Source organism: Pseudorca crassidens, chromosome 1 (assembly GCF_039906515.1).
Source record: "Pseudorca crassidens isolate mPseCra1 chromosome 1, mPseCra1.hap1, whole genome shotgun sequence".
Lineage (NCBI taxonomy): Eukaryota > Metazoa > Chordata > Mammalia > Artiodactyla > Delphinidae > Pseudorca > Pseudorca crassidens.
The window spans coordinates 147,582,274-147,610,144 of record NC_090296.1 but is presented as its reverse complement, the minus strand read 5'-3'; the positions used below and the strand labels follow the sequence as shown (position 1 = coordinate 147,610,144).

Genomic DNA, 27,871 nt, shown 5'->3' with positions numbered 1-27,871 from the left:
AGTCCTGTCTTTAAATTAGGGCTGGAGTTCCTATACTGTGCCTCATATACACACAAGACTTGATCTCCTGTGACTGTGAAGGAATTAAAACTCAAAAGCCTGAGTTCTAGAGACCAGTAAATCCCATCTCCATCCCCAGGGTAGGCACAAGATCAGTTATGCACTTACTGGTCTGGCCCTCAGTTTCCTCTTTGTTTTTTGGCTCTGTAGATTTCATTTAATTTCTTGTATGTTCAACTTTACTGCTTTTTTATTAAGACAATGTTTTTAGAACAGTTTTAAGTTCACAGCGAAACTGAGGGGAAAGCACCGATATTTCCCATATATCACCTGCCCTCACACATGCATAGCTTCCTCCCCCGTTATCAACATTCCCCACTAGAGTGGTGCCTTTGCTACAACTGATGAACCTACATTGACGCATCCTAATCACCCCAAGTTCATAGTTTACATTAGGGCCCATGCTTGGAGTTGGATATTCCATGGGTTTGAACAAATGTATGACACGTGTCCATCATTATGGTATCATACAGAGTATTTTCACTGCCCTAAATATTCTCTGTATTCCATCTACTCATCACCCCCACCCCCGACCCTTAAGCCCTGGCAACCACTGATCTTTTTACTGTCTTCATAGTTTTGCCTTTTCAAGAATGTCATATAGTTGGAATCATATAGTATGCAGCCTTTTCAGATTGGCTTCTTTCACTTAGTAATATGCATTTAAATTTTCTCCATGTCTTTCTATGCCTTGATAGACCATGTCCTTTTAGTGTTGAATAACATTCCATTGTCTGGATGTACATTTTATTTATCAATTCACCTTACCGAAGGACATCTTGGTTGCTTACAAGTTGGGCAATTATGAATAAAGTTGCCATAAACATCTGTGTGCAGGTCTTTGTGCAGACATAAGTTTTTAACTACCTTGGGCAAACACCAAGGAACATGAACACTCACTCATATTGTAAGAGTATGTTTAGTTTTGTAAGAAACCGTCTTACTGTTTTCCAAAGTAGCTGTACCATTTTGCATTCCCACTAGCAATGAATGAGAGTTCCTGTTATTCCACACCCTCACCAGCATTTGCTGTGGTCAGTGTTCCAGATTTTGACCATTCCAATAGGTGTATAGTGGTCTCTCATTATTTTAATTTGCAGTTACCTGATGACAGATGATGTGGAGCATCTTTTCATGTGCTTATATGCCATCTACATACCTTCTTTGGTGAGGTGTCCGTTAAGGTCTTTGCCCAATTTTTTAATTGGGTTGTTTGTTTTCTTATTGTTGAGTTTTACAAGTTCTTTGTATATTTTGGATAACAGTCCTTTATCAAATATGTCTTTTGCAAATATTTTCCCCAAGTCTATGGCTTGTCTTCTCATTCTCTTGACATTATCTTTTGCAGAACAGAAGTTTTTCATTTCAGTGAAGTTGGCTTATCAACTATTTTATTCATGGATCATGCCTTGGGTGTTGCATCTAAACAGTCACTGCCTTACCTAAGGTCATCTAAGGTTTTCTCCTAGGTTATCTCCTAGGAGTTTTATAGTTTTGTGTTTTGCATTTAGTTCTTTTATATATTTTGAGTTAGTGTAAGGTTTGTGTCCACATTCAGTTTTTCGCATGTGGATGTCCAGTAGTTTTAGCACCATTTGTCGAAGAGACTATCTTTGCTCCATTGTATTGCCTTTGCTCCTTTGTCAAAGATCAGTTGACTACATTTATGGAGGTCTATTTCTGGGCTCTCTATTCTGTTTCATTGATCCATTTGTCTATCCCTTCAAGACTAATACACTGTCTTGATTACTGTACCTTTATAGTAAGTCTTGAAGTCAAGTAGTTTTAGTCCTCTGACTCTTCTCCTTCAGTATTGCGTGGACTATGCTGGGTCTTTTGCCTCTCCACATAAACTTTAGAATCAGTTTGCTGTTATCCACAAAATATTATGCTGGGATTTTGACCGAAATTGCATTGGATCTAAAGATCAAGTTGGGAGAAACTGACATCTTGACCATATTTAGCCTTCCTATCCATGAAAATGGAATATCGCTCCATTCAACTTTACCTAAAAAAGATTTATGTCCTATTTTACCTGGCCTTTCTAGGTGTTTTTAAAAATAAATTGAATACTTTATTTTAAAATAATTGTAAATCACATTGATCTGTAAGATAATGAAAAGAAATCCTATGACCCTGTTTCCCCAAATGATAACATCTTACAAAACTGTGTTACAATAACACAACTGGGATATTTACATTAATACAGTCAGAATACAGAACCCTTTCATTACCCCAAAGATCCCTCAAGTTGCCTCTTATAGTCATACCTTGTTTCCAACCACCCCCAACTCTTCTTTAATACCAGGCAATTACTGATCTGTTCTCCATTTCTATAATTTTTGCCATTTTAATAATATTATATAAATGGGATCATATGGTATGTAACCTTTGGAGAATGGCTTTTTGTACCTCAGCATAATTCTTGGAGATTCATCCAGGTCATCGCCTGTATCAGTGGTTCATTTCTTTTTACTGCTGTGTAGTAGCCCATGGTACGGATATACTATAGTTTGTTTAACTAGTCACCCACTAAAGGGCATCTGGGTTGTTTCCATTTTGGGGATATTATGAGTAAAGCTGTTAAAAACATTCAGGTTTTCATGTGAAAACAAGTCTTCATTTCTCTGGGATAAATGCCCAGGAGTACAACTGCTGGGTTGTATGGTAGTTGCATGTTTATTTTTTTAAGAAACTGCCTGTGGCTGTACTATTTTACATTCTCACCACCAGTGTATGAGTGATCCAGTTTCTCTGCATTCTTGTCAGCATTTCATGTTGTCACTTAAAAAAAAAAAAAAGGTATTCTGACAGGTATGTAATAAATAATGTCTGATTGTGGCTTTAATTTGCATTTCCCTAACAGCTAGTGATAATAAGCACATTTTTTTGTTTGTTTGTTTGTTTGTTTTGTGGTACGCGGGCCTCTGACTGCTGTGGCCTCTCCCGTTGCGGAGCACAGGCTCCGGACGCGCAGGCTCAGCGGCCATGGCTCACGGGCCCAGCCGCTCTGCGGCATGTGGGATCTTCCCGGACTGGGGCACGAACCCATGTCCCTTGAATCGGCAGGCGGACTCTCAACCACCGCACACCAGGGAAGCCCAATAAGCACATTTTCATGTACTTATTTGACATCTGTGTATCCTCTTTGGTGAAATATCTGTTCAGGTCTTTTATTCATTTTCTAATTGGATTGGTTTTTATTGTTAATTTTTTAAAGTCCTTAATATAGATCCTAGTCCTTTATCAGATATGTGGTTTACAAATATTTTCTCCCATTGATCTAGGTGCCATTACCACCAGTACCACATTTGTGATTACTGTAGCTGTATAAGTCTTGATAACAGGTAGACTGATTCCTTCTACTCTTTTTTTTCAGAATTGTTTTAGGTATTCTATGGCTTTGCCTTTCCATATAAATTTTAGAATAATCTTGTTTAATCTACATAAAAAAAACCTTGCTAGAATTTTGAGTGAAATAAACCTATAAATCAATTTGAGCCCAGCTTTCTTCCCCACTTGGTTCCCAGAATATTGGAATCAGAGGATCTCTGTCTGAGAAATCAGAGCAGCCCAAAATAAAATACCTAAAAACATCATCAGGCAATCAGATAGACCAGCCACATCTCCTTAAAATTAAGCTGGAAACTCTTTTCCTTAAACATCAACAATAACAACAACAAAACAAAACAAAACAAAATAAGGGTCACCAGAAATCTCAGAAAGGTCTCTACATGAAAGATAGTGACAAAAACAAAACAGAAAACAGTAATTTGGAAAGAATTGAGACTATGCAGGGAAAAGAAAACTCCCCCCAACCCTGCCCCACAAAAGTCTTTTTATATGCTCAGAGATAAAAGAGAAGATACTGCATCTGAGAATCAGGGACAGACTGCTTTTGTTAAAAAAAATAATTCAAGGAACAAAAAATATATAAGAAGAAAATAGAGAAAGAGGAAAAAAGAGAGAGATAAAATACTTACAGAATTGGAAAATAAGTTTAGGCAAATCTCCCAGAACGTAGGGCAAATGGGCAAAGAGAGGAAAACAGTAAGTCTAATATCTGAATAATATATACATAAACATCTTTTAAAAACTAATCAACAAAAATTAAAATTAAAAAAAATATCTTCATCAAAAGTCTATATCCTCCAACATAGCTTTCAATAGTCTTCACAAAATTACGCATCCTTACCTATCCCACAGACCCATACTGTAGTCAAGCAGGCTTTTTTATCAGTCTTGGGATTTATTAATTCATTCACCTATTTATTTATAGAATAAAATATACTAAATTTCCTCTAAACATCAGTAGTAATGTTGGACACAGAATAAAGAGAAGAAAGACACCATCTATGCCACCTAAAATGTTTTTTCAATTGTGGAAATAGAAAAATAACAAAACAACACAATGAAATAAACACTCTGATAAAAGTATGTTCACAGGATCCTATAGAAACACAGAAGAACTGCACCTAACCTAGTAAATGGTAGAAACTGGCAACAAATGCTTTAAGGAAGAAATAGAGATTCAAAGGACTTTCCAAGGTCAACTACGTGTTGTTAACAACCAAAAGGAGAAAGAGGATGCTTTAGGCAGAAATAAGAGCATTGGCAAAAGATGTGAAGTGATAGGTGAGCACACATTCACTTATTTACTCATTCAGTTAATAATGTGTGGGTCCTAATCATATGTTAGATGTTAGACCTTAGAGTGGTGAAGTAAATGTCCCTTCCCTAAAAGGAGTATAATAAGAGGAAGCACAAAAGAGGAACATCAAATTTAGACCAAGATGTCAAGATAGGTTTCCTAAATGAGGATGACCTTGAAGAATAAGTGAGAATTAACCAGATACCACACTGAAAAAAGACACAAAAGTATACGTGATAAGATGCAGATGATTAAGACAATAGGTGTACAAAGAAGGGCCAGGTTTAAAATGAAGGAAAGAAGGTAAGGTAACAAACACACCATAGCAGCACTTTGAAACATCATTAGAAAATAAATCAGAGAAAAATTCAAGTGGCAAGGATCTTGAAAAGCACTCTTAAACACACAGGAAAATAAACAACAGATGAAAGCGACTAGAGTGAAAGTAGAAGACAAACAGAAATAACAAGTGTTCATGGAGAAAAGGACAGAATAAAGAGGCAAGAACCAACAGTAAATGATACACGAGAAGAAAATTTTTCCTACAATAAAGAAAGATCTAAATCTGTATAACGAAAGTGGCCACCATGTGCCAAGGAAAAATAAATGAAAAGAGACTGATAGCTAGATGCAACATTGTAAAACTCCTAAGGGAAAAACACAGCCTTCTGTAGGCAGCCAGGCAGAACAAATAGGTTATCTACCAAAGAAGACAAAAAAATTAAGCCAGCTTGAGAGGTCTGTGAGCAACACTGTATGTCAAACTTTATGGAAAAAGAACTTCTGAGTCCTGAGAGGGAAAATTTGTGTCTCGGGAATTTTATACCCAAATAAGCCATTCACTGTTTATGTGTAAAGTCAAGAGAAAGACATTTTCAGATATATTATATAAGGACTCATAAAATACAAGACCCACAACTTTTTCCTGAAATTAAGAAGGCTATAAAGTCTTGCTGCTTGAAGTGTGGTCCATGGACAAGCAGCACTGACATTACCTGGGGATTCGTCAGAAATGAAAGATCTTGGATCCCACTCCAGACCTACTGAATCAAAGTTTGTATTTCAACAAGATCCCTAGGTGATTCATATGTGCATTAAAATTCCAGAAGCACAGCTCAAAACATATCCCTGCAAACAAAGTGATTCGGAATTAAGAACTGAAAATACTGACAATGAACACTGAAATAATGTATGCACACAAACACAAGTTTCAACGATAGTTTGAAATATGATTATGAAAGAAAAGATATAAAGGGAATCAATGGTGCCAAGAAACTGAGTATAAGATCCAAGATTATAATAACAAAGAGTAGGAATGAAGAAGAAAAGCATAAAATACACATCAGCTTACAAATGGAAATCAAAAGAAACCAGCATTTTATTATTGGCATTGACAGTTATAAAGCAATTATTAAAGTATGGCTTTCAAACATCTTACATTTAATCATCAGTAATATAAAAACAGGAGATATATATATATATATATATTTCCAAATTACCAGAGGTAGAATTCCAGCAAAAAAAAAAAAAAGCATAAAAGAAAAGAGAGAATGAAAGATTTTAAATAGTGATGGTAAGTCAAGCACATATATTGAGCTCTTTCCCCCTTATAAATGCCTAGTGAAATGACCAACAAAGTATATTAATAGGTCAACAACTCTCCGTCATAGCTGGAAATTCACACAGGCTATACACAAGCCAGAAACTTCAACGTGCATGTGAACAAGACTAAATTAAAGGACGGTATACAAATATACTATTCACTATACACAAAAGAGAAGGCTGCCTTTGAAGTAAGTGGAACAGATCCACAGGAGAACCCACCAATACTCACTAAATCCAATTGACAGATGATGTAGCCAGAACTCCTGGCAATCAATGCCGTGGGAGTGGCTAGTATAAGACAAAAATGTAGACGCATATAAGATCCAACTGGATAGGGGGCCCTGTGAAACACTCAGTGCCTGTATGGGTTGGGGTACTCTGGAAGGGTTAAGGGAAATGTAGGTACTGCAGAGACTATCTCCAAATAAAGGAAAGCCACAAAAATTCATTAGCAGAAAGGCAATGTTCCTTCCCACAAATGCCTTCCACTGCAGCTTCTATTCATTCTCCATATTGATACAAAGCTGCAATAGATTTAAAGCAATGATTCTTACCCAAACAGAAGAAAGGCATTTTTCCCATGGAGAGTGAGAACTCAATTAACAAAGGACTTGATAAAACCCTAATTCTAATCTAGATCCCTGATATTTGGAGATAAACACACACACACACACACACACACACACACACACACACACATAATTATACATATAAACGTATTAGATTTTTAAAAAATTGTTCTTATTTCTTTAATAATGATCCTAGGATCCTTTTCCTCCTACCTGGATAACTCCCTTTAGCAATTCTTTTAGCACAAGCCAGACAGTAAAGAATTATCTCAGTTTTTGTTTGTCTCAAAACATCTTTATTTCACCTTAACACTCGAAGGATATTTTTGCTAGATAGAGGATTCCATTGTAATAGTTATTTTCTTTCAAGATGTTAGGTAATTTCATTATCTTCTAATGTGAAGTTAGCAGTCAACATTATCTTTTCTCCTTTGATGGTAATGTGTCTTTTCTCTCTGGCTTCTTTTAAGATTTTACCATAATGTGTTTATGCATATTTATTCTCTTTAGGGTGTGCAGAGTTTCTTGAATTTGTGGCTTGATATCTTTACAGCAATAACTTTTGGAAATTATGGGAAATTCTTGGTTACTATCACTTCAAATAGTACTTCTACTCTATTCTCTATCTCTCTTTTCCTTTTAGGACTCCAATTATACATGGTTTAGACCTTTTCATCTTGTTCCATATATCCCTTACTCTATGTTCTGTGTTTTCCCCCCACCCTATAATTTAGCCTGGATATTTCTACAAACCTATACTCTCTTCTACTGTTTCTAATCTGCTATTATGGCCATCTATTTAGTTCATAATTTTAGTTATCACTTGCTTCTATTCTCAAATTCCCATATGATTCAATTTTATGGATTCCAGTTCTCTGGTGAAATCGTGTAAGTATTTATTACAGGGTTTTTGTTTTGTTTTTTTTTGTAAACACACAGGTCCAATAACTCTAGTACCTGTTTCTATAATCTGTTTTTCCTCTTGCTCTTGTATCATGGTAAGATTGGCAATGTTTTATTGAATCACTGGCATGATCTATAAAAACTTGTATAATCTCTGGTTGGTGTCATCTTCCTCCAGGGTGTCTTTTTTAAAGCTTCTTGGAGAAGGATGGAATAACAACAAATTTTATTACTCAAATTAGGATTGAGCTAATTCAAGACTAGGTTTCAGTCTTTGTAATATCTAGTCTATTTAGGATTGGTTTTCCCTTTCTCCTAGGGTATAGTGCTTCATGGATACAAACTGATCACCTGAGATGTTTACCAGGGCTTTGAACTCAAATTTGAAACTGACTATGAAACTGCCAATAAATCTGCTTAATTTCTCAGCCTCTTAGCAGCTGCCTTCTGCTTGGCTTTTCTGCCTCTTACTGCTTAAAAACTGGTGGATACTAGGATGAAAAATGTGGCTCAGATAAAGTCATTTTTCTGCATGTCGCTTACTTGCAGGGATCTTGCAGTCTCAAGTTCTAAGTCCATGATTATGTTTTACTCCTCAATTTCTGGTTCCCAATTACCCATCATTAGATTGTTAATATCTGTAATAGTTTTTATTACATCCAAAGTATGGTCCAAAGTGGAGTGAGACAAATAAGGGCAAAAAAGTAAATTTTTATAAAGCTACATGAATTCAATTTAAAGGCAGGTCTTTCAATCTAAGATTATGTCCTACCTTTTAATGTTAAAATGAAAAGATTCTGATTGTAATTCTTTCCTGAAAAGTCTGTGATGGTAGACCACAGGTGAGTTTTTGTTTGTTTTTATTTTTGTCTTTATTTGACCAAATAAAAAACTGACAACCTATATTAGTTCCAAATATGCGTTTTTTGAAAAATTTACTAGTATTTGAAATCCAAAAGTCTGAGAATCAGATTCTTTACCTTCTTCTTCAACATTGGCCCATTCTGCTTTCTCTCCTGTCTATTGTCTTTTAGGCATAAAAGCTGCTTTTCATTTCCTGCTCCAGCACCTTTACATATGCTGGCCTCACTATCTGGATTTTATGTCCCATAACCCTCCACCCTTCATATAATTGACTTCCTCTCAGCAGTTGGGTCTCAGCATAGACCCTCGGCACAAAGGACTTCCCTGGATAGGTATTATCTACCCCCTTGACACAAATTTTAATTACACATAATTTGATTACATACTTGTTTATTGTTTGTCCCCCTAGATTATAAGAACCATGAGGACAGGCTCTGTGTTATTTTAACTCACAGTTGTTAAACTCCTCCCACACCAAGGCATAAAAAGCATCCTGGAGCTGCAGACTTAGATAGTATAAGGATTTCTGAAGATTTCTTTGAGAAATCTATGCTATGATCCTACCCCCTCACCCTGCTCCAACAGAAAGAGAAGGGATGAGGGCTTCAATCTGCGAACCCCCAATTGAGAGGAAGAAATTTTAGGGGCACCAGCTGACACATGCCTCTTGCAGTTGGTTGGTGTCTAACTCACACCTGAGAAATTTAAGGGCTGAGAGCTCAGCTGCAGTGGCCTGTGTAAGCAGAGCAGGTGTTGCTGCATTGGCTCCTAGAACTGGAGAGTTTGTTTAGCAAAGTTCACAGGAGGGCTCCCAGTGAACCAGATGTGGGCCGCATGCAAGAGAGCCAGCATGGGGTTGTCTTAGGAACGAACATACCAAGACAGCCGCTGAGGGGGTGAGTAGACATAAACAGGAAGAAGCCGGGAGTATGCCTAGGTGTCCAAGATTAGGAAAGAGCAATGTTACCAAGTCAGAGGATTGTGAATACCACATCTCAAGTGAATTGCAGGCAAGGATCCCAAGGGACTGGGGGGGAAGGAGGAGACACTGTCTCAGAAAAATCCATCAAAGTGCTCACGATAGATGAAGCTGGCTTTAAACACCTACTAAACCAGAGAACGTCAATACCTGGTCACTAAAATCAAGGCAGAACTCCCCTCCTCCTTCTCCTCTCCTCTTGCCCAAATCTCCTTTTCTGAGTAAGTACAGAGAAGGCAGAAGGGGCTGAGCAGTAGCCCTTCCTACCCCAGAGGCTTTCCAGTAGCAGCCGACCCCGGTTAGGAAACAGAAGACACAAATGCACACACACACTGAGATAGATCACTTGGCAAAGTCATATTCTAGGCAAAATCAAAGTGATTTTTTAAATTAATAAAATAACAGACATGGAAGCATTTTGGTTGTATGACAAGATGAAAGTGGCCATTCATGGTCCTTAATATTGATATATTCCTCTAAATCTTTTTAACAGATACAAGTACATACCACCTTTTTTTTTTTTTTTTTGCGGTATGCGGGCCTCTCACTCTGGACGCGCAGGCTCAGCAGCCGTGGCTCACAGGCCCAGCCGCTCTGCGGCATGTGGGATCCTCCCGGACCGGGGCATGAACCCATGTCCCCTGCATCGGCAGGCGGACTCTCAACCACTGCGCCACCAGGGAAGCCCCCATACCACCTTTTTAAAAATTTTGCCTTTATCTCTTTTGCCAGTGGATAAGTAGAATTTATGGAATTTTTGTTGTTTAAGTGATGCTTGATGCTGAATAAGGACCATTGATACCGGTGATTCAAATAGAACCTTGACTGAGCTCAAAATTTTGAGCTTAAGTAGTCTCATCCCTTCTATTACTCCTGATAATTGCCTTGCCATTTATCACAGGATATGGATTTTTATATTTTGAGGGCAGGGCATGAGGGATGAATGTCAAGGAATCATAAAATGCTCTAATATGAGGGGTTTGGCTTTTATATTTAGTTGGTGACTGGGGAGGTATATACCATAAAGAAAAGACAAACACAAATAAACCCCACTCTTTTCCCACCTGAACCCTACCATTCTTTGCAAATTATTCAGATCCCTCAGATTTGGACTGGGATGCCAAAATCTCACCTTCCCATGCCAGTCTCCATGCTGGAAACCTCTCCCTCAAATGACTGACCAGCGGTGGGTAAGAACTTGCTCCCTACCTAAGAAGACCCTCCCTGACCCTTGCCCACAGGAACAAAGGCCCCCTATTACAAACCTCACCAGGATAAATACATCCCGGTACAATGCAACATCCATACGGTATGACACACTTAGAGGGCCTTTATTTCCTCACCAAGGTAACACAGAAGAAGCAGCTATACCACTTTGCCATTGCGAGACTAATCCCCGGACTCAGTTCTGCAACCATTTACTTAGGGTTCCAAGCTCTGAGTCAGAACTTGCCCTAAAATAATGACACCAACACTAACTCCAGAAGCCTTCCCATGCTTTCCTGGAGTGGACTCAGAGACCTCCTTCTCAAAGGCCATGTCTACAGTCTCACATCTGCCCTGCTCTGTGCTGTCTCAAGGAAAAAGGAGAATGTATGTGGTCACTCTTTAATATGCCATAACACAGCGACCTTGATGGAGTCCAGAGCATTTCTGCTCTATACCTTATACATTCAGGGAACGGCCATTCCCTCTTTCACTGGACAACATCCCCAAACTGAAGTTGGCTGCCATGATCTTGGAGTCTTCTTTTGTCCAGAACCAGCACATCCAGTTCCATCCACTTGGGGTTGTCTTACCTGAGAGCTCAGGTAAAAATCCTTGGCTGGGACTGACACTACCCCGTGAAGAATTACCTCAAATTGTCTCAAGAGCAATGATAACTGTGGGTTTCTTACAATGTACGTTTATTTTTTAAGAAGCTGATCTTACATTTTAACAAATGTTGCTTAACATAAACATTTCTAAGCTGGGAGCACAGACCTTGCATTACCTTCTTAATCAATGGGTTGCTTAGAGAAAGTGAACCGAAAGTGATTAAAATGGCAACAACTCAAGGGTGGAACACAGAAGACTTGACCTCTTACCCCAGGTCTCAACAACTTTGGGCCAGTGACTTATCAGGCCGGCCTCCCCTCCCTTAAAGCCCAAAGTGTGGAGTGCCCCAGCTGCTGCAAGCTGGGAGTCTCATGTGGAGGGGTATGGCCACACTCATGAAAATGTAGCGATTACTATTTAAATATGGTAACTTGGTAACTTACACCACCATCATGGTACCTTCCAAAGCCAAGAAGCCCAGTTGTCTTCCCAACCTCACCCATCCAAAGGTGCTGACACCCCACAGAGAAGAACAGGAAAAGCCACCACTTACCTGCCCGTCAAACATCTCCGCAGAGAATAGGACGCTCCTCCCCCACAAGTCCGGGAGCAGTCACTCCAGTCACCCCAAGCATCCCAGTTGCTATCTTTGTCTTCATCCGAACGAGTGTTTCTTGAAGTCTGTAGAGTGAAAAAATGCAATAAATTATAGACAAAATGCTAGAAATATCCCAAAAGCTTTCCCAGCTTTTCCAGAGTCTTACTCTAAGCTGTTCACAAAGACTAAAGTTGCCTAAAAATGCATTGTTTTGGAATGGCTACATTAAAACACACACACACACACACACACACACACACACACACAAGATAGTTTTATATGGAAACTCGTGACACATGAGTACCTTTCCATCTTATGAAGGTTTTATCCAGATGGCTTCCAAGCTCAGTTTTAAATTTGAAATTTTATCATTCCAAAATTTAAATAAATTGGCTAAATATAAATAATATTTATTACTATTATTTTGTTTTTATAACTTACATAGCAGGGTCCCAGCTTGTACCTAAGAAATTCTCTCCATTGTCTGTCATATAGACGGGTGCTTACTCTAAAGAAACCATTTTGCAGGAGGATTTGTGGAACCTCCTGAGAGAGGCTTCACCCCAAGAAAACAAAGTAGATAAAGCTTCAGGGTCCAAGAAAATAGAGAAAGTTCAGTTATGAATGCTGTTTGTATTAATTTGTCTTCTGAACTTGCCACCATTGACTTATATCAAGATACTCTCAAGAAAAGAGAACAGGGGTAGTTAAAAAATTTTAAATATATAGATAGATTTAGATATGAAAAGAAATGATGTACAAAACATTACAAAGAGGCCTAAAGGAGACTCGAATAAATGGAGAAACACGTAGTCCTAAACAGCTGGACTCAATACTGTAAAATGTTAATTCTCTCCAAATTAATCTATAAATTTATGATAACTCCAATCAAAATCCCAAAGGGGATTTTTTTAGACCCTAACAAAATGATTCTTTAGAACTTTAGTTCATCTGGTGGAGTAAATGTCTACAAGAGCCAAGAAAAAACTGTACAAGAAGGAAAATTAGAGGGAAATTGCCTCAATTCAAACAGTATAGAATTGGCATAGCAATAAGCATTCAGATCTATTAAGGTAAGAAAGAGAAGAGTCCAGAAACAGACCCAAGTATAAGGACATCACACAGAACCACAGGTCGGTGTGATGAATGGTTTAAAAGAAAATAATAGATAACTTCTTCACAAAAGACACCAAAATGAATTCAGATATATTCCAGAAATTAATATTTTGAATGCTGAACCCATAAAATACTAAAAAAAGCTATAGATTAAAAGTCATACAGGCTTGATGTAGCAAAGAGTGTCCTAGATGTGTCAACAAAGGTAGAAAACTCCAAAGCAAAAGACTGATAGATTGAATTACACTAAAATAAAAACACACATAGCATTTTCTCCCTCTTCACCTATAGATAAAGGAGTAAGTATATGAACATCCACACAAATGCTGTAGTAAAAGTACAAGTATGTGGGCTGGAAGAAAACCCACCAAATTGCCTCTAAGGATGGAGGGAGCACGACTCGGCGTGCACCCTGTTGGGGAAGGACACAAGAAGAACGCCAACAGAACGTTTTATTCCCCTCCCAGCCCTCCCCCAAAAGATCTGAAGCAACTATGACAAAAAGTTCACCTCGATGAAGCCAGGTGGTGCTATAATAGATGTTAGTTTTATCTGAACTTTTATGGATTTTGAAATTTCTTTTAAAACATACTTTGAGGGGGCTTCCCTGGTGGCGCAGTGGTTAAGAATCCGCCTGCCAGTGCAGGGGACACGGGTTCGAGCCCTGGTCCGGGAAGATCCCACATGCCGCGGAGCAACTAAGCCCGTGCGCCACACCTACTGAGGCTGCGCTCTAGAGCCTGAGAGCCACAACTACTGAACCCGCGTGCCACAATTACTGAAGCCCAGGTGCCTAGAGCCCGCGCTCCATAACAAATAGAAGTTACCGCAATGAGAAGCCTGTGCACCGCAACAAAGAGTAGCCCGCTCACCGCAACTAGAGAAAGCCCGCGCACAGCAACGAAGACCCAACGCAGCCAAAAAAAACCTTTGAGGGTAAAAGGCAATCTTTAGAGAAGAATGTAAGCCTATATCATATTTAATACAGGTAAATGTGTACATGCCTAGGGAAATGAGTAAGAGGTTAATTAAAATGTTAGCAGTGGCTACTTCCAGGTGCCAGGAAATTTAAAATTCTTTTGTTCTTTTGTCTCTGAATTTTAAGTTCTTTTTTTTAAGCCAACACTTTAATATTTTAATTGAAAACAAGCAAGGAAACAAACAAAACCACATCCTGTTGACATACAGAAAAGCTCAAGTCAGACAGGACTTAATAGGTGAGTTCTAAGTTGGAAACCAGGAGAGTTTATGAAGGAAACCCTGACATACTAATAAACCGAAGCATGGGACTCAACTAGATATTGCACAGATTTCCTTAAGCCCTTAGGCCAAGTTACCTCATCCAACCAAAAAAAAAAAAAAAAAAAATTAAATTAAGAGAGGGATCGTAGAAAGGACCTTCAAATGTGAAATGAATAAATAATGACTGGAAGCAAGGAGGAGATTTTCCAATAATTTTCATCCATATCTCACCGGTCAGTGGGTTTCCTGGCTTCTTACCAAGCTACCTATTTATAGCACAGTAAGCAGCCCTACTAGAGGCAATATTTCAGCAACAGTCAAGTGAAAGGAAAGAATACCTGGCAACTGATCAAGTCTGTCATCGGGAATAAGGGCCAATTAAACCCATACTATTTACTGTTCTAATTAGACCACTGTTCAGTTCGATTTTCTACACTAAACGTCACCAAACAGAACTGTGTCCTGTCTATAATGTAATATAAAATAAAGTTTGAATTCATAAAAAATACAATAAGCAGTTTAATACACTCATCTGGGCTTTTAGGTTGGTGAGTCCAAATCATTTCGGTAAATGTTTAAAATACACACAGCTGAAATTGATTTTTCATTTTGTCACTCGATATACTGATAGGTTGAATGTGAAAAGTTGAAAAACATCATCATATATAGTTTAAAATGAAAGTTGAGAGTTCTTTGCAATATTGTTTTAATTTGTTTTTATTCCCACTATCCCATCTGTTCAGTTTATAGTTAGAGTCAGGTTTCTTTCCATAACTTCTCCACCTTTACTTACAAGAAAAAAAAAAAGAATCTTTATTCTAAAATAACTAAAATAGGCAAGTTATAAATGCAGACATTTGGTTTCTTTGGTTAAATCAGTAAGATATTTTTCCCCTAAGAAAACAGACAGAAACTGACATCTCAAGAGGGTTCCTTGAGTTTTTCTCCTCTCCTTGGCCATGAAGATGGGCAGATTTTGCTTTGAAACCCCACTGCTATTTCCTACCAGCCAGTCCTCCTGCCCTTCTCATCATTCTTCGTTTTCCAAAGAGTAGCAATAATATCCCCGATTTCAACCCAGTTCTCATCTCTCCCCTTTGATGCCAGCAGCATGATGATAACACAAACGTTCAGAAAAAAAAAAAAAAAATCTCATTGGAGCTGAGCAAAGAGTCCCCAGGGTCATTTCTGAACATTTATATTTGTGTATTCTTCTTTATAGCCACACAGAACCTGCTTCCCTGGAACTTACATCCTCTAGAGCAGTGGACAGTGAATCTCCATCCTCTTCTACAGAAGAAACCTTTTCAAGCTTTCTCAAACAATCTGGTACCTTCAATTGTCCCAGCTCTCTCACGAATATCTCCTCTCTCTGCACACTCTGCAGTCTGCACTTTTTTTATTTTCAACTGTAGCATCCAGGACATAACAGTGTATCTGAGAATAATACAGACTACATAGTGTCCCTATTACCCAGGTTTCTTTTGATGAAATCTAAGTGTCCATCTCTCCTTCTTCCCTCCTCTTCTCTTCCTCCCTTCGTCCTTCCTTCCTCCCTTCCTTCCTTCCTTCCTCCCTTCCTTCCTTCCTTCCTTCCTTCCTCCCTTCCTACCTTTCTAGTCACACCATTTATTGGATTTCATGATGGAGGCAGTATCACATAATGGTTAAAAGTTGTGTGACTCTGGATAAGTTTCTTAACCTTTCTAAAACTCATCTATAAAATGGAGATGACATTTTTACTCCAACAGGATTTAAATAAAATGCCATGTATAGAATGAATCACACAGCATCTCAGTAAATGTAATAAGTAAATGTCTCAATAAGCATAAGGTATCCTTCTTCAAAATAATGTCTTTTTCCAAACAATGACAGGAGAGCCAGCTCTCTTGCATTTTTACTTAGGCAAGGCTTAACAGTATTCACTACTGAATTTCCTCTTGTTGGTTTTGGCCCAGGATACCAGCCTGCTGAGATCTGTTTGCATCCTGATCCTGTCACCCCATCTACAAGCCACTTTGCTCAGCTCTGCAGCTCCCATGCTCCACCCAAGTCCCTGATAAACATGCTGGACACAGCTCCCTAATCTTACAGAATTCCATGTGCACATTTCTGCTTTTTGAAAATAGTAAGTGGACCCTCATGCCAAGTAAGCAGCCAACTAATCAGACTTGGAATCGGTGAACACAGTTTAATGTTACAATAAAAATATGAAATAAAATCCAATCACCATCACCAAGTGTTAGGAGGCAGAAAGAGTGGTGGGGTGGGAAGAAACCAGCCGTTAGGAGGAACTGGATCAGGGACCATAGGGTGGGGTCTATATTCTTGGGCTGGTGGTGAGTCTCCTGAGAGAAGAGGTACTGTATTTAGCAGCCCCACTTTGGCCAGCCCCAGCTGTGAAATCTAGTGACAATAAAATATGGTTGACTGATATCAGCCCCATGTTTGACCGGATGGTCACCCTGCAGAGGCAACTTCTATGTGTGTAAGTTGGGTACCACTCATTCCCAATTCCTTCTGTTCAGACATCCTCATGATCTGTCGTAAGTAATTATTTAAACTCCAAGTTATTAATATTTTATAAGGTAAGTTGTTAACTGAACCCTATCTATAGACTTCTTCCCCCAAGTCTGAGCCAACCAACATCATATCACTCAGTGACCCTGTTCTGGGCCAGACTCTGAAGCGGGCATGGAGAAAGAACGGAAGAATCTGGCCCTGCACAAAGCGGCGACCATGTATGTACAGAGTGAGCAGCCCTTGCCAACATTTTTCCTACATTCTTTCTAACCTTCTCAACAAACCCTTGAGGTGGATATTACCAATCCCCATTTTATAGCTGAACAACTGTAGCTTCCAGAACGACGTGTCCGAGGTGTGGGGGAGCCCGGGCAGAACCCCTTCCTGTCTGACCCAGACAAGGCCTGCCTTTTGCTCGTGGATGCTCCTCCCCTGCCCTTGTGGACCAGAAATCCAGTCAAGGGCAGCAGCCAACCTATCATCACTCGTAGCTAGCATTTCACATCCTGGATCGAACACAGCTGCTGCTGTGATTCACTTGACCACAACATTCTTTTGATATCTCAATGAAGTCGTTTTACTTTTTTTCCCCTCTCTATATTGCAAGCAGAGCTACACTTTTGTTTTTCAAAAAATATTTGATTTTATCTAAGTTATTCCACGAGGAATACGCGTTCTTGACCGACGTTCACAGACCGGGACGCGTTTGTTAATTTTCTCACACAGACGTATACCAAGGGCTTGCAAAGTTCAAGGCTCGGGGAAGATGAGCATGGATCAGGCCCTCAAGACAGTGAGTAGCACGTGAGAGAGGCTGAAGGGTTGGGCAGAATGAGCCCTCAGTCACTGAGAGCAACAGACACAAGGACCCAGAGCAAGGAGATGACAGAAGTAATTTCTACCTCGGTTAGGAATGCCGGGGCACATACTTTCCAGGGAACACACTAATTCTGCTGGAAGCACCTGGCAGAGCCTCACAGGTCCCCATCAGCTTCTCTCATGTACTGGGATTGCAAGTGCATTCTTAGTTTTGATTCTTCTTTATTTTCTAATTATAATGGAATTACAACACTTTCCTATTTTCTTCCTTTTGCTCATCTATATTTCCCAGTTTTATATGATGAACATGTATACTTTATGCAATAAAACACCCAATAAAAGTTCTTTTTATAAGGGGTGGGAGGAACACTAAAGAGGAACCTTATGAAAATATATCCAAAGAGGCAAAATGCACTTTGTGCTGTTTGGTTAAAACTATCAGGCTTAAAGATCTCTTAGAAAGTCATATTTTCCTAAGTAAAGTTCTAGCTAGGGAGTATATTTTGGATGAAAAATTCAGAAAAGATATTGTTTACTCATTATATAATAGGACTGGTAGAAGCCAAAAATATTGTAGGAATAAGTGTGCTCACATTCTCATAAAGACTCGAGGACTTCTTGCCTTCTTGGATCCCCATGCATAAATCAAATCATAAAATATTTCCCTGACAGGTCTTAAATCTGTGACTTATAATGAACAGCACAGCTCTACCAGTCTTGCAAAAACGTTAGCAATTAAACACAGATTTCACGTATAAGGTCACTTATCGGAAATGCTATATTAACAGGTCCATATTAAAAACAACTCAAAATAAAATAGGTTCCACTGGGATGTCACTTCCCAGACATCAAATAAAGGTTTATTCCGGCATTACCACAAAGGTTATTTAAGGAAATGACAAACGACCCAGATTTTAACAGTAAATACATTCTTTCAGGTCAATACTACCTTAAGATCTTTAACAACAAATTTTTAAAAATATGAATTAGGTAAATGACATAAAATGTCACTGAAGCTGTCACAGAGACTCAACAACTCAGTTCAACCAGAATACCTAAAACACTAACATAGCTAAAGCTACATGCTAGGCATACACCTCTGTCTTCTTGGTCCATTCTATCCTCTAATGGAAGGTACATATATCCACACATCATTACCCTGATGGTCAATGACCACTTGCTAGCATCTGGTCTACCCTTTCCTAGCCAATGTGTTACCTATTATTTTACCACCTTCTTAAAGCCCTTCACTGATTCCTCAGGACACATGTTCTGTACGTCCAGGCTCTCCATGACCTGCTCTGTCTCATCCTCCTGCAGCTCAGGCTCACACTGCATCCCATATTCCAAGCACACAATATTTCTCATTATTCCCCAAACACAAACACGTTTGCTAAGTCCTGCTTCCTTTGGCAAACCCCAAAACAACACCAAGACCCTCCTCTTAGAGCAGCTCTATTTGCAGGTGACCAGTGAGTAAAGATACAGAACTAACTAACAAGCCCTGCTTCCCTGAGGCTGAGGTCAGTATGGTCCAGGATTGCTTCTGAGAAAGCATCCTGCTCCCTGGATTTTTCCTGCCAGCCCCACTATATAGGAGGCTGGCCCCAGTTCTGGGATTCCTCACCTCCTTGAGTCTCCTCCCCTAGTTAGCCAGGCATAGACTGACCTGGTTTTATGTACTCCTGGTTAAGTACTCCAGTCACCCTGGCTCTCAGATTGCTGGATTAGAGATTGATTCCACCTATTGTTCTAGTAAAAGAAAAAAATACCTCCCACAAATGTTATGAAGAGGTTCCAAATCATGGCAACCAAGGCTTCTCCACATCAAGATGAAGGAACACCAACTAAACACTCTAGACTTCTGAGAGTGAGACAGGCCTTCTGTATACAGCAATCCAGTCCGTTATATTAGGTCAGAGAACTAGGTCCCAGGGGGAAAGAGGGCAGATTCAGATGGGGATAATTTGAGAAGCATTTTAAAAACACACTTTGCTGTACAGCAGAAATACAACATTGTAAATCAACTGTACCTCAATTTTTAAAAAACCCACACACACTCTTTACTAAGATGAGAACACTGTACAGGGAAACCACAGGGCTGGTGCAACACACCGGGTCTGGTACCAGGCAGGCCCTGTGAATCAGTCAATTCACATTATCTGCCTGGGCCTTGTCTGCAAGATGCGGTGAGGGCAGGCAGAGGCTGTAGGTAAGGGGCTGGTTGACAGAAGCTAAGGCCTTTGGTCAAGAATTACAGCCCACAGCAGCCTCACCAAGTGGGAGCTGGGGAAACAATTACACTTCTCTCCTCCCTCTCTCCAATCCCCTGCAGTGCTCACCATTGGCCAAACCCGACCAGGAGCCCGAGGGCAAGGGAGACCGCTGATGCAGTCCGTCCAGGTCAGCCCCCCCGGGTGAGGCCAGCACAGGGTGGGGAGCAGTGGAGAGCGGATCTGGAGAACAAAGGGAAGTTTTCCAACGCAGCAATTTATTGACTTCCTGGAATATTTTTGAGCAGAGGAGTGACTTCGGCAAACTGTATTTTGGAAAAATTACCCTGGCAGGAGTGTGGGGAAAGATTGAGGGAGGAGAGTGCACAGCTGGAAGGCCACTGTATAGGACAGGCAAGAAACAAGAGCCCAGGCTAGACACTGCCAGTGTCTGGAAGAGGAGGACATAGACTTGAGGGGTTTTGTTGTTGTTTATTTGTTCAATTTTTTTATTGAGACATAATTGACACGTTAACATTACATTAGTTTCAGGTGTACAACGTAATGATTAGTTATTTGCACACGTTGAGAAATGATCACCGTAAGTCTAGTTAACATCCATCACCATACATAGTTACAATTTTTTTTTTCTTGTGAGGAAAACTTTTAGACCTACTCTTTCAGACATGAAGTCTTAAGGAGCTAGAACCAACAGGACCTGGGTGCTGACCAGATGCAGGGAGAAAGGAGGCACTAGGATGACTCTTGGGCTTCCCGATTAAGTGATTTGTGGGAGATGTTCATCTCAGCCTCACAACCATCCTCAGCGCTACCCTTGAGGTGAGATGCTCAGTGCCCTTGGGTACAGAATGCGAGCAGTGCCTAGACTACAGCTAAGATAAAGGAAGCATACTGGTGGTCCCAGGAGGAATCTGGCCTGTGGGTCCGATCCATCTAACTATAATTGTATGGTTTACCAAAGAAAGGGAATTATTTGTTAATGTTTAAAGATATGGAGATTGCACATAAAAATCTCGATTTCTGACTTCTCGGGAAAAGGAAAGAGGAAATCAATATAGGCGCCACATCCCAACATGGTAATAACTCAGACGAAGGGTGGCCACACAGTTTTGAAGGGGCACATGCCCTCCAATTTGTACAGTCTCCATCCAGCCACTATGAGGATTCACAGTACCTGCCTGACCCCTGGGGGTCCAACTGGGAGCTTGCTGGTGATGAATGACTGTTGGTTTGAAGGTAAGCAAGAGACATGTGTATTTGTACTGATGTCAGATTCTTCAGTCTCGCTACAGAACATCATGTTCTAGAGAGTAAGAAACATACACACAAATAACAAAAATAAAGCAAAACAGGATGCTTTGTTGTCTTCACCGGACACTGAGTTCAGCCATGTGCACAGAGAAGCAGCGTTTAAGAAGTTATTCTATGGTGCTCAGTGTCTAAACGCTACTCCCTTTGCACCCCGGAGCTTTGTCTCTGGGGTATTTTAGATATAAAATATTAGTGTATTTAAGAAGCTCAAATAAAAATGCCCGAAGCATAGACAAATCATATTCTAGAACACGCCTGTGCTATCACTAACACACAGATCATCGCTGTCCGCAGGGAGCCCATCCCAGGAACTACACAGACCACCTCTGTACAGCACCCTCCCACAATCCTATATTAAGGATGAGAACATCTAGGTTACTTTATTTCCATTAGTGCAATGTTCCTGGCTACTAGACAAGTTAGAAAACAAACATAGCCTCCGATTGTAGCGAGAGGCATAAATAAAAGTGACCTAATACAATTGGGTTTAGTTTAGTTTTGTTTTGACTGTATTTTTTTTGTTAAAAAGAAATTCCTAAATACAAAGCTACTTTACATGAAGACAGACTTAATAGGATATTATCGATGATACTTTGGTAAGTCATCATGAAGCATGTACGGCACAACATCAGGTAAGACTGAATAGAAAGGAGAAGCAGATGTAGCCAAATATAAAAGTCTGATGGAGAGTAATGGTAGGCTGGGTAATATGGACCAACCATCCCACTAAGAACAACTAGAAAAGCACAAATATCCTCCATAAATGAAATAAAGACATTTTCAGACAAACAAAAATAGAGAGAATTCACCATAGGTAGACCAGTCCTAAAGGAAATACTAAAAGGTGTTTTTAGGGTTAAAGGAAGCTTGGAGATATGGAAAGAAATTAAGAGCAAAAAATGAAATGGTAAAGAAGAATGTGGGTAATTCTAAATAAAGAGCAACTATATAAAACAGCATTTATCATGGCTTGTGGAGTTTAAAATATTTATATGGCATTAATATATGACAACAATGGCATATGAATCAGAAGAGTAATAAATGACATTAAAGTACCCTAAGATCCTGTATCACCTAAAAAGAGACTGAAAGGACCAATTAATACTTGACTTTGATAAGTCAAGAATACATGTTTTGCTAAAAATAGAATTATCATATGATCCAGCAATCCCACTCCTGAGCATATATCCAGACAAAATTACAATTCAAAAAGATACACGCACCCCTATGTTCATAGCAGCACTCTTCACAATAGCCAAAACATGGAAACAATCTAAATGTCCATCGACAGATGAATGGATAAAGAAGATGTGGTACTCACGGCTAGCAGGGAGGGAGTCCGGGGAAAAGTCTGGACCTGCCGAAGAGGCAAGAGACATTTTCTTCCCTCTTTGTTTCCTGGTGCGTGAGGAGAGGGGATTAAGAGCGCTGCTTAAAGGAGCTCCAGAGACACGCGTGAGCCGCGGCTAAAAGCGCGGACCCCAGAGACGTGCAGGAGACGCTAAGGCTGCTGCTGCCGCCACCAAGAAGCCTGTGTGCGAGCACAGGTCACTATCCACAACCCCCTTCCGGGGAGCCTGTGCTGCCCGCCACTGCCAGGGTCCCGGAATCCAGGAACAACTTCCCCGGGAGAACGGACGACTCGCCTCAGGCCAGTGCAACGTCACGCCGGCGCAACGTCACGCCGGCCTCTGCCGCCGCAGGCCCGCCCCTCACGCACTCCGTGCCCCTCCCTCCCCCGGGCCTGAGTGAGCCAGAGGCCCTGAATCAGCGGCTCCTTTAACCCCCTCCTGTCTGAGCGAAGAACAGGCGCACTCCTGCGACATACACGCAGAGATGGGGCCAAATCCAAAACTGAGCCCCTGGGAGCTGTGAGAACAAAGAAGAGAAAGGGAAATCTCTCCCAGCAGCCTCAGGAGCAGCGGATTAAAGCTCCACAATCAACTTAATGAACCCTGCATCTGTGGAATACATGAATAGACAGCAGATCATCCCAAATTGAGGAGGTGGACTTTGAGAGCAAGATTTATGATTTTTTCCCCTTTTCCTCTTTTTCTTAGTGTGTATGTGTATGCGTCTGTGTGAGATTTTGTCTGTATAGCTTTGCTCCACCATTTGTCCTAGGGTTCTATCCATCCGTTTTTTGTTTTTGTTTTCCTTATTTTAATAACTTTATATTTTATCTTTATGTTACTTTATCTTCTTTCTTTCTTTTTTCCTTCCTTCCCTCCTTCCTTCCTTCCTCCCTCCCTCCTTTCTTTCTTTCTTTCTTTCTTTCTACTTCTACTAATTCTTTCTTTCTACTTTTTCTCCCTTTTATTCTGAGCCGTGTGGATGAAAGGCTCTTGGTGCTGCAGCCAGGAGTCAGTGCTGTGCCTCTGAGGTGGGAGAGCCAACTTCAGGACACTGGTCCACAAGAGACCTCCCAGCTCCACATAATATCAAATGGCGAAAATCTCCCAGAGAACTCCATCTTAACACCAGCACACAGCTACACTCAACGACCAGCAAGCTACAGTGCTGGACATTCTATGCCAAACAACTAGCAAGACAGGAACACAACCCCACCCATTAGCACAGAGGCTGCCTAAAATCATAATAAGTCCACAGACACCCCAAAACACACCACCAGACGTGGACCTGCCCACCAGAAAAGACAAGATCCAGCCTCATCCACCAGAACACAGGCACTAGTCCCCTCCACCAGGAAGCCTACACAACCCACTGAACCAACCTTAGCCACTGGGGACAGACACCAAAAACAACGGGAACTACGAACCAGCAGCCTGCAAAAAGGAGACCCCAAACACCGTAAGATAAGCAAAATGAGAAGACAGAAAAACACACAGCAGATGAAGGAGCAAGATAAAAACCCACCAGACCTGCCAAATGAAGAGGAAATAGGCAGTCTACCTGAAAAAGAATTCAGAATAATGATAGTAAAGATGATCCAAAATCTTGGAAATAGAATAGACAAAATGCAAGGAACATTTAACAAGGACCTAGAAGAACTAAAGATGAAAAGATGAAGCAAACAACGATGAACAGCACAATAAATGAAATTTTAAAAACTCTAGATGGGATCGATAGCAGAATAACTGAGGCAGAATAACGGATAAGTGACCTGGAAGATAAAATAGTGGAAATAACTACTGCAGAGCAGAATAAAGAAAAAAGAATGAAAAGAACTGAGGACAGTCTCAGAGAACTCTGGGACAACATTAAACACACCAACATCCGAATTATAGGGGTTGCAGAAGAAGAAGAGAAAAAGAAAGGGACTGAGAAAATATTTGAAGAGATTATAGTTGAAAAGTTCCCTAATATGGGAAAGGAAATAGTTAATCAAGTCCAGGAAGCAGAGAGAGTCCCATACAGGATAAATCCAAGGAGAAATAAGCCAAGACACATATTAATCAAACTCTCAAAAATTAAATACAAAGAAAACATATTAAAAGCAGCAAGGGAAAAACAACAAATAACACACAAGGGAATCCCCATAAGGTTAACAGATGATCTTTCAGCAGAAACTCTGCAAGCCAGAAGGGACTGGCAGGACATATGTAAAGTGATGAAGGAGAAAAACCTGCAACCAAGATTACTCTACCTGGGAAGGATCTCATTCAGATTTGATGGAGAAATTAAAACCTTTACAAAGAAGCAAAAGCTGAGACAGTTCAGCACCACTAAACCAGCTTTACAACAAATGCTAAAGGAACTTCTCTAGACAAGAAACATAAGACAAGGGAAAGAGCTACAATAACAAACCCAAAACAATTAAGAAAATGGGAATAGGAACATACATATCGATAATTACCTTAAATGTAAATGGACTAAATGCTCCCACCAAAAGACACAGATTGGCTGAATGGATACAAAAACAAGACCCATATATATGCTGTCTACAAGAGACCCACTTCAGACCTAGAGACACATACAGACTGAAAGTAAGGGGATGAAGAAAGATATTCCATGCAAAAGGAAACCAAAAGAAAGCTGGAGTCGCAATTCTCATATCAAACAAAATAGATTTTAAAATAAAGACTATTAGAAGAGACAAAGAAGGACACTACATAATGATCAAGGGATCGATCCAAGAAGAAGATATAACAATTGTAAATATTTATGCACCCAACATAGGAGCACCTCAATACATAAGGCAAATGCTAACAGCCATAAAAGTGGAAATCGACAGTAACACAGTCATAGTAGGGGACTTTAACACCCCACTTTCACCAATGGACAGATCATCCAAAATGAAAATAAATAAGGAAACAAAAGCTTTAAATGATACATTAAACAAGATGGACTTAATTGATATTTATAGGACATTCCATCCAAAAACAACAGAATACACATTTTTCTCAAGTGCTCATGGAACATTCTCCAGAATAGATCATATCTTGGGTCACAAATCAAGCCTTGGTAAATTTAAGAAAATTGAAATTGTATCAAGTATCTTTTCTGACCACAACGCTATGAGACTAGATATCAGTTACAGGAAAAGATCTGTAAAAAATACAAACACGTGGAGGCTAAACAACACACTACTTCATAATCAAGAGATCACTGAAGAAATCAAAGAGGAAATAAAAAAATACCTAGAAACAAATGACAATGGAGACACGACGACCCAAAACCTATGGGATGCAGCAAAACAGTTCTAGGAGGGAAGTTTATAGCAATACAATCCTACCTTAAGAAAGAGGAAATATCTCGAATAAACAACCTAACCTCACACCTAAAGCAATTAGAGAAAGAAGAACAAAAAAATCCCAAAGTTAGCAGAAGGAAAGAAATCATAAAAATCAGATCAGAAATAAATGAAAAAGAAATGAAGGAAACGATAGCAAAGATCAATAAAACTAAAAGCTGGTTCTTTGAGAAGATGAACAAAATTGATAAACCATTAGCCAGACTCATCAAGAAAAAAAAGGAGAATATTCAAATCAATAGAATTAGAAATGAAAAAGGAGAAGTAACAACTAACACTGCAGAAATACAAAAGATAATGAGAGATTACTACAAGCAACTATATGCCATTAAAATGGACAACCTGGAAGAAATGGACAAATTCTTAGAAATGCACAACCTGCCAAGACTGAATCAGGAAGAAATAGAAAATATGAACAGACCAATCACAAGCACTGAAATTGAAACTGTGATTAAAAATCTTCCAACAAACAAAAGCCCAGGACCAGATGGCTTCACAGGCAAATTCTAGCAAACATTTAGAGAAGAGCTAACACCTACCAATCTCAAACTCTTCCAAAATATAGCAGAGGGAGGAACACTCCCAAACTCATTCTACGAGGCCACCATCACCTTGATACCAAAACCAGACAAGGATGTCACAAAGAAAGAAAACTACGGGCCAATATCACAGATGACCATAGATGCAAAAATCCTCAACAAATACTAGCAAACAGAATCCAACAGCACATTAAAAGGATCATACACCATGATCAAGTGGGGTTTATTCCAGGAATGCAAGGATTCTTCAATATACGCAAATCAATCAATGTGATACACCATATTAACACATTGAAGCAGAAAAACCATATGATCATCTCAATAGATGCAGAGAAAGCTTTCAACAAAATTCAACACCCATTTATGATAAAAAAAAAAAAAAAACCTGCAGAAAGTAGGCATAGATGGAACTTTCCTCAACATAATAAAGGCCATATACGACAAACCCACAGCCAACATCGTCCTCAATGGTGAAAAACTGAAAGCATTTCCACTAAGATCAGGAACAAGACAAGGTTGCACACTCTCACCACTCTTATTCAACATAGTTTTGGAGGTTTTAGCCACAGCAATCAGAGAAGAAAAGGAAATAAAAGGAATCCAAATCAGAAAAGAAGAAGTAAAGCTGTCACTGTTTGCAGATGACATGATACTATACACAGAGAATCCTAAAGATGCTACCAGAAAACTACCAGAGCTAATCAATGAATTTGGTAAAGTAGCAGGATACAAAATTAATGCACAGAAATCTCTGGCATTCCTATACACTAAGGATGAAAAATCTGAAAGAGAAATTAAGGAAACGCTCCCATTTACCACTGCAACAAAAAGAATAAAATATCTAGGAATAAACCTACCTAAGGAGACAAAAGACCTGTATGCAGAAATTTATAAGACACTGATTAAAGAAATTAAAGATGATACAAATAGATGGAGAGAATACCATGTTCTTGGATTGGAAGAATCAACATTGTGAAAATGACTCTACTACCCAAAGCAATCTATAGATTCAATGCAATCCCTATCAAACTACCACTGGCATTTTTCACAGAACTAGAAGAAAAAATTTCACAATTTGCATGGAAACACAAAAGACCCCAAATAGCCAAAGCAATCTTGAGAACGAAAAACGGAGCTGGAGGAATCAGGCTCCCTGACTTTAGGCTATACTACAAAGCTACAGCAACCAAGACAGTATGGTACTGGCACAAAAACAGAAAGATAGATCAATGGAACAGGATAGAAAGCCCAGAGATAAACCCACGCACATATGGTCACATTATCTTTGATAAAGGAGGCACGAATGTACAGTGGAGAAAGGACAGC

The 27,871-nt window shown here is 39.6% G+C and overlaps 1 protein-coding gene across 1 annotated transcript in view; it reads right to left on the bottom strand.

The window, feature by feature from the left end:
* ADAMTSL3 (ADAMTS like 3) overlaps positions 1-27,871 on the bottom strand; it is a 366,545-nt gene that overhangs the window by 237,679 nt on the left and 100,995 nt on the right. The window contains exon 4 of the mRNA XM_067698448.1: positions 12,003-12,130. Within this exon, the coding sequence (XP_067554549.1) occupies positions 12,003-12,130 (128 nt within the window). The remainder of the gene's footprint in view (positions 1-12,002; positions 12,131-27,871) is intronic.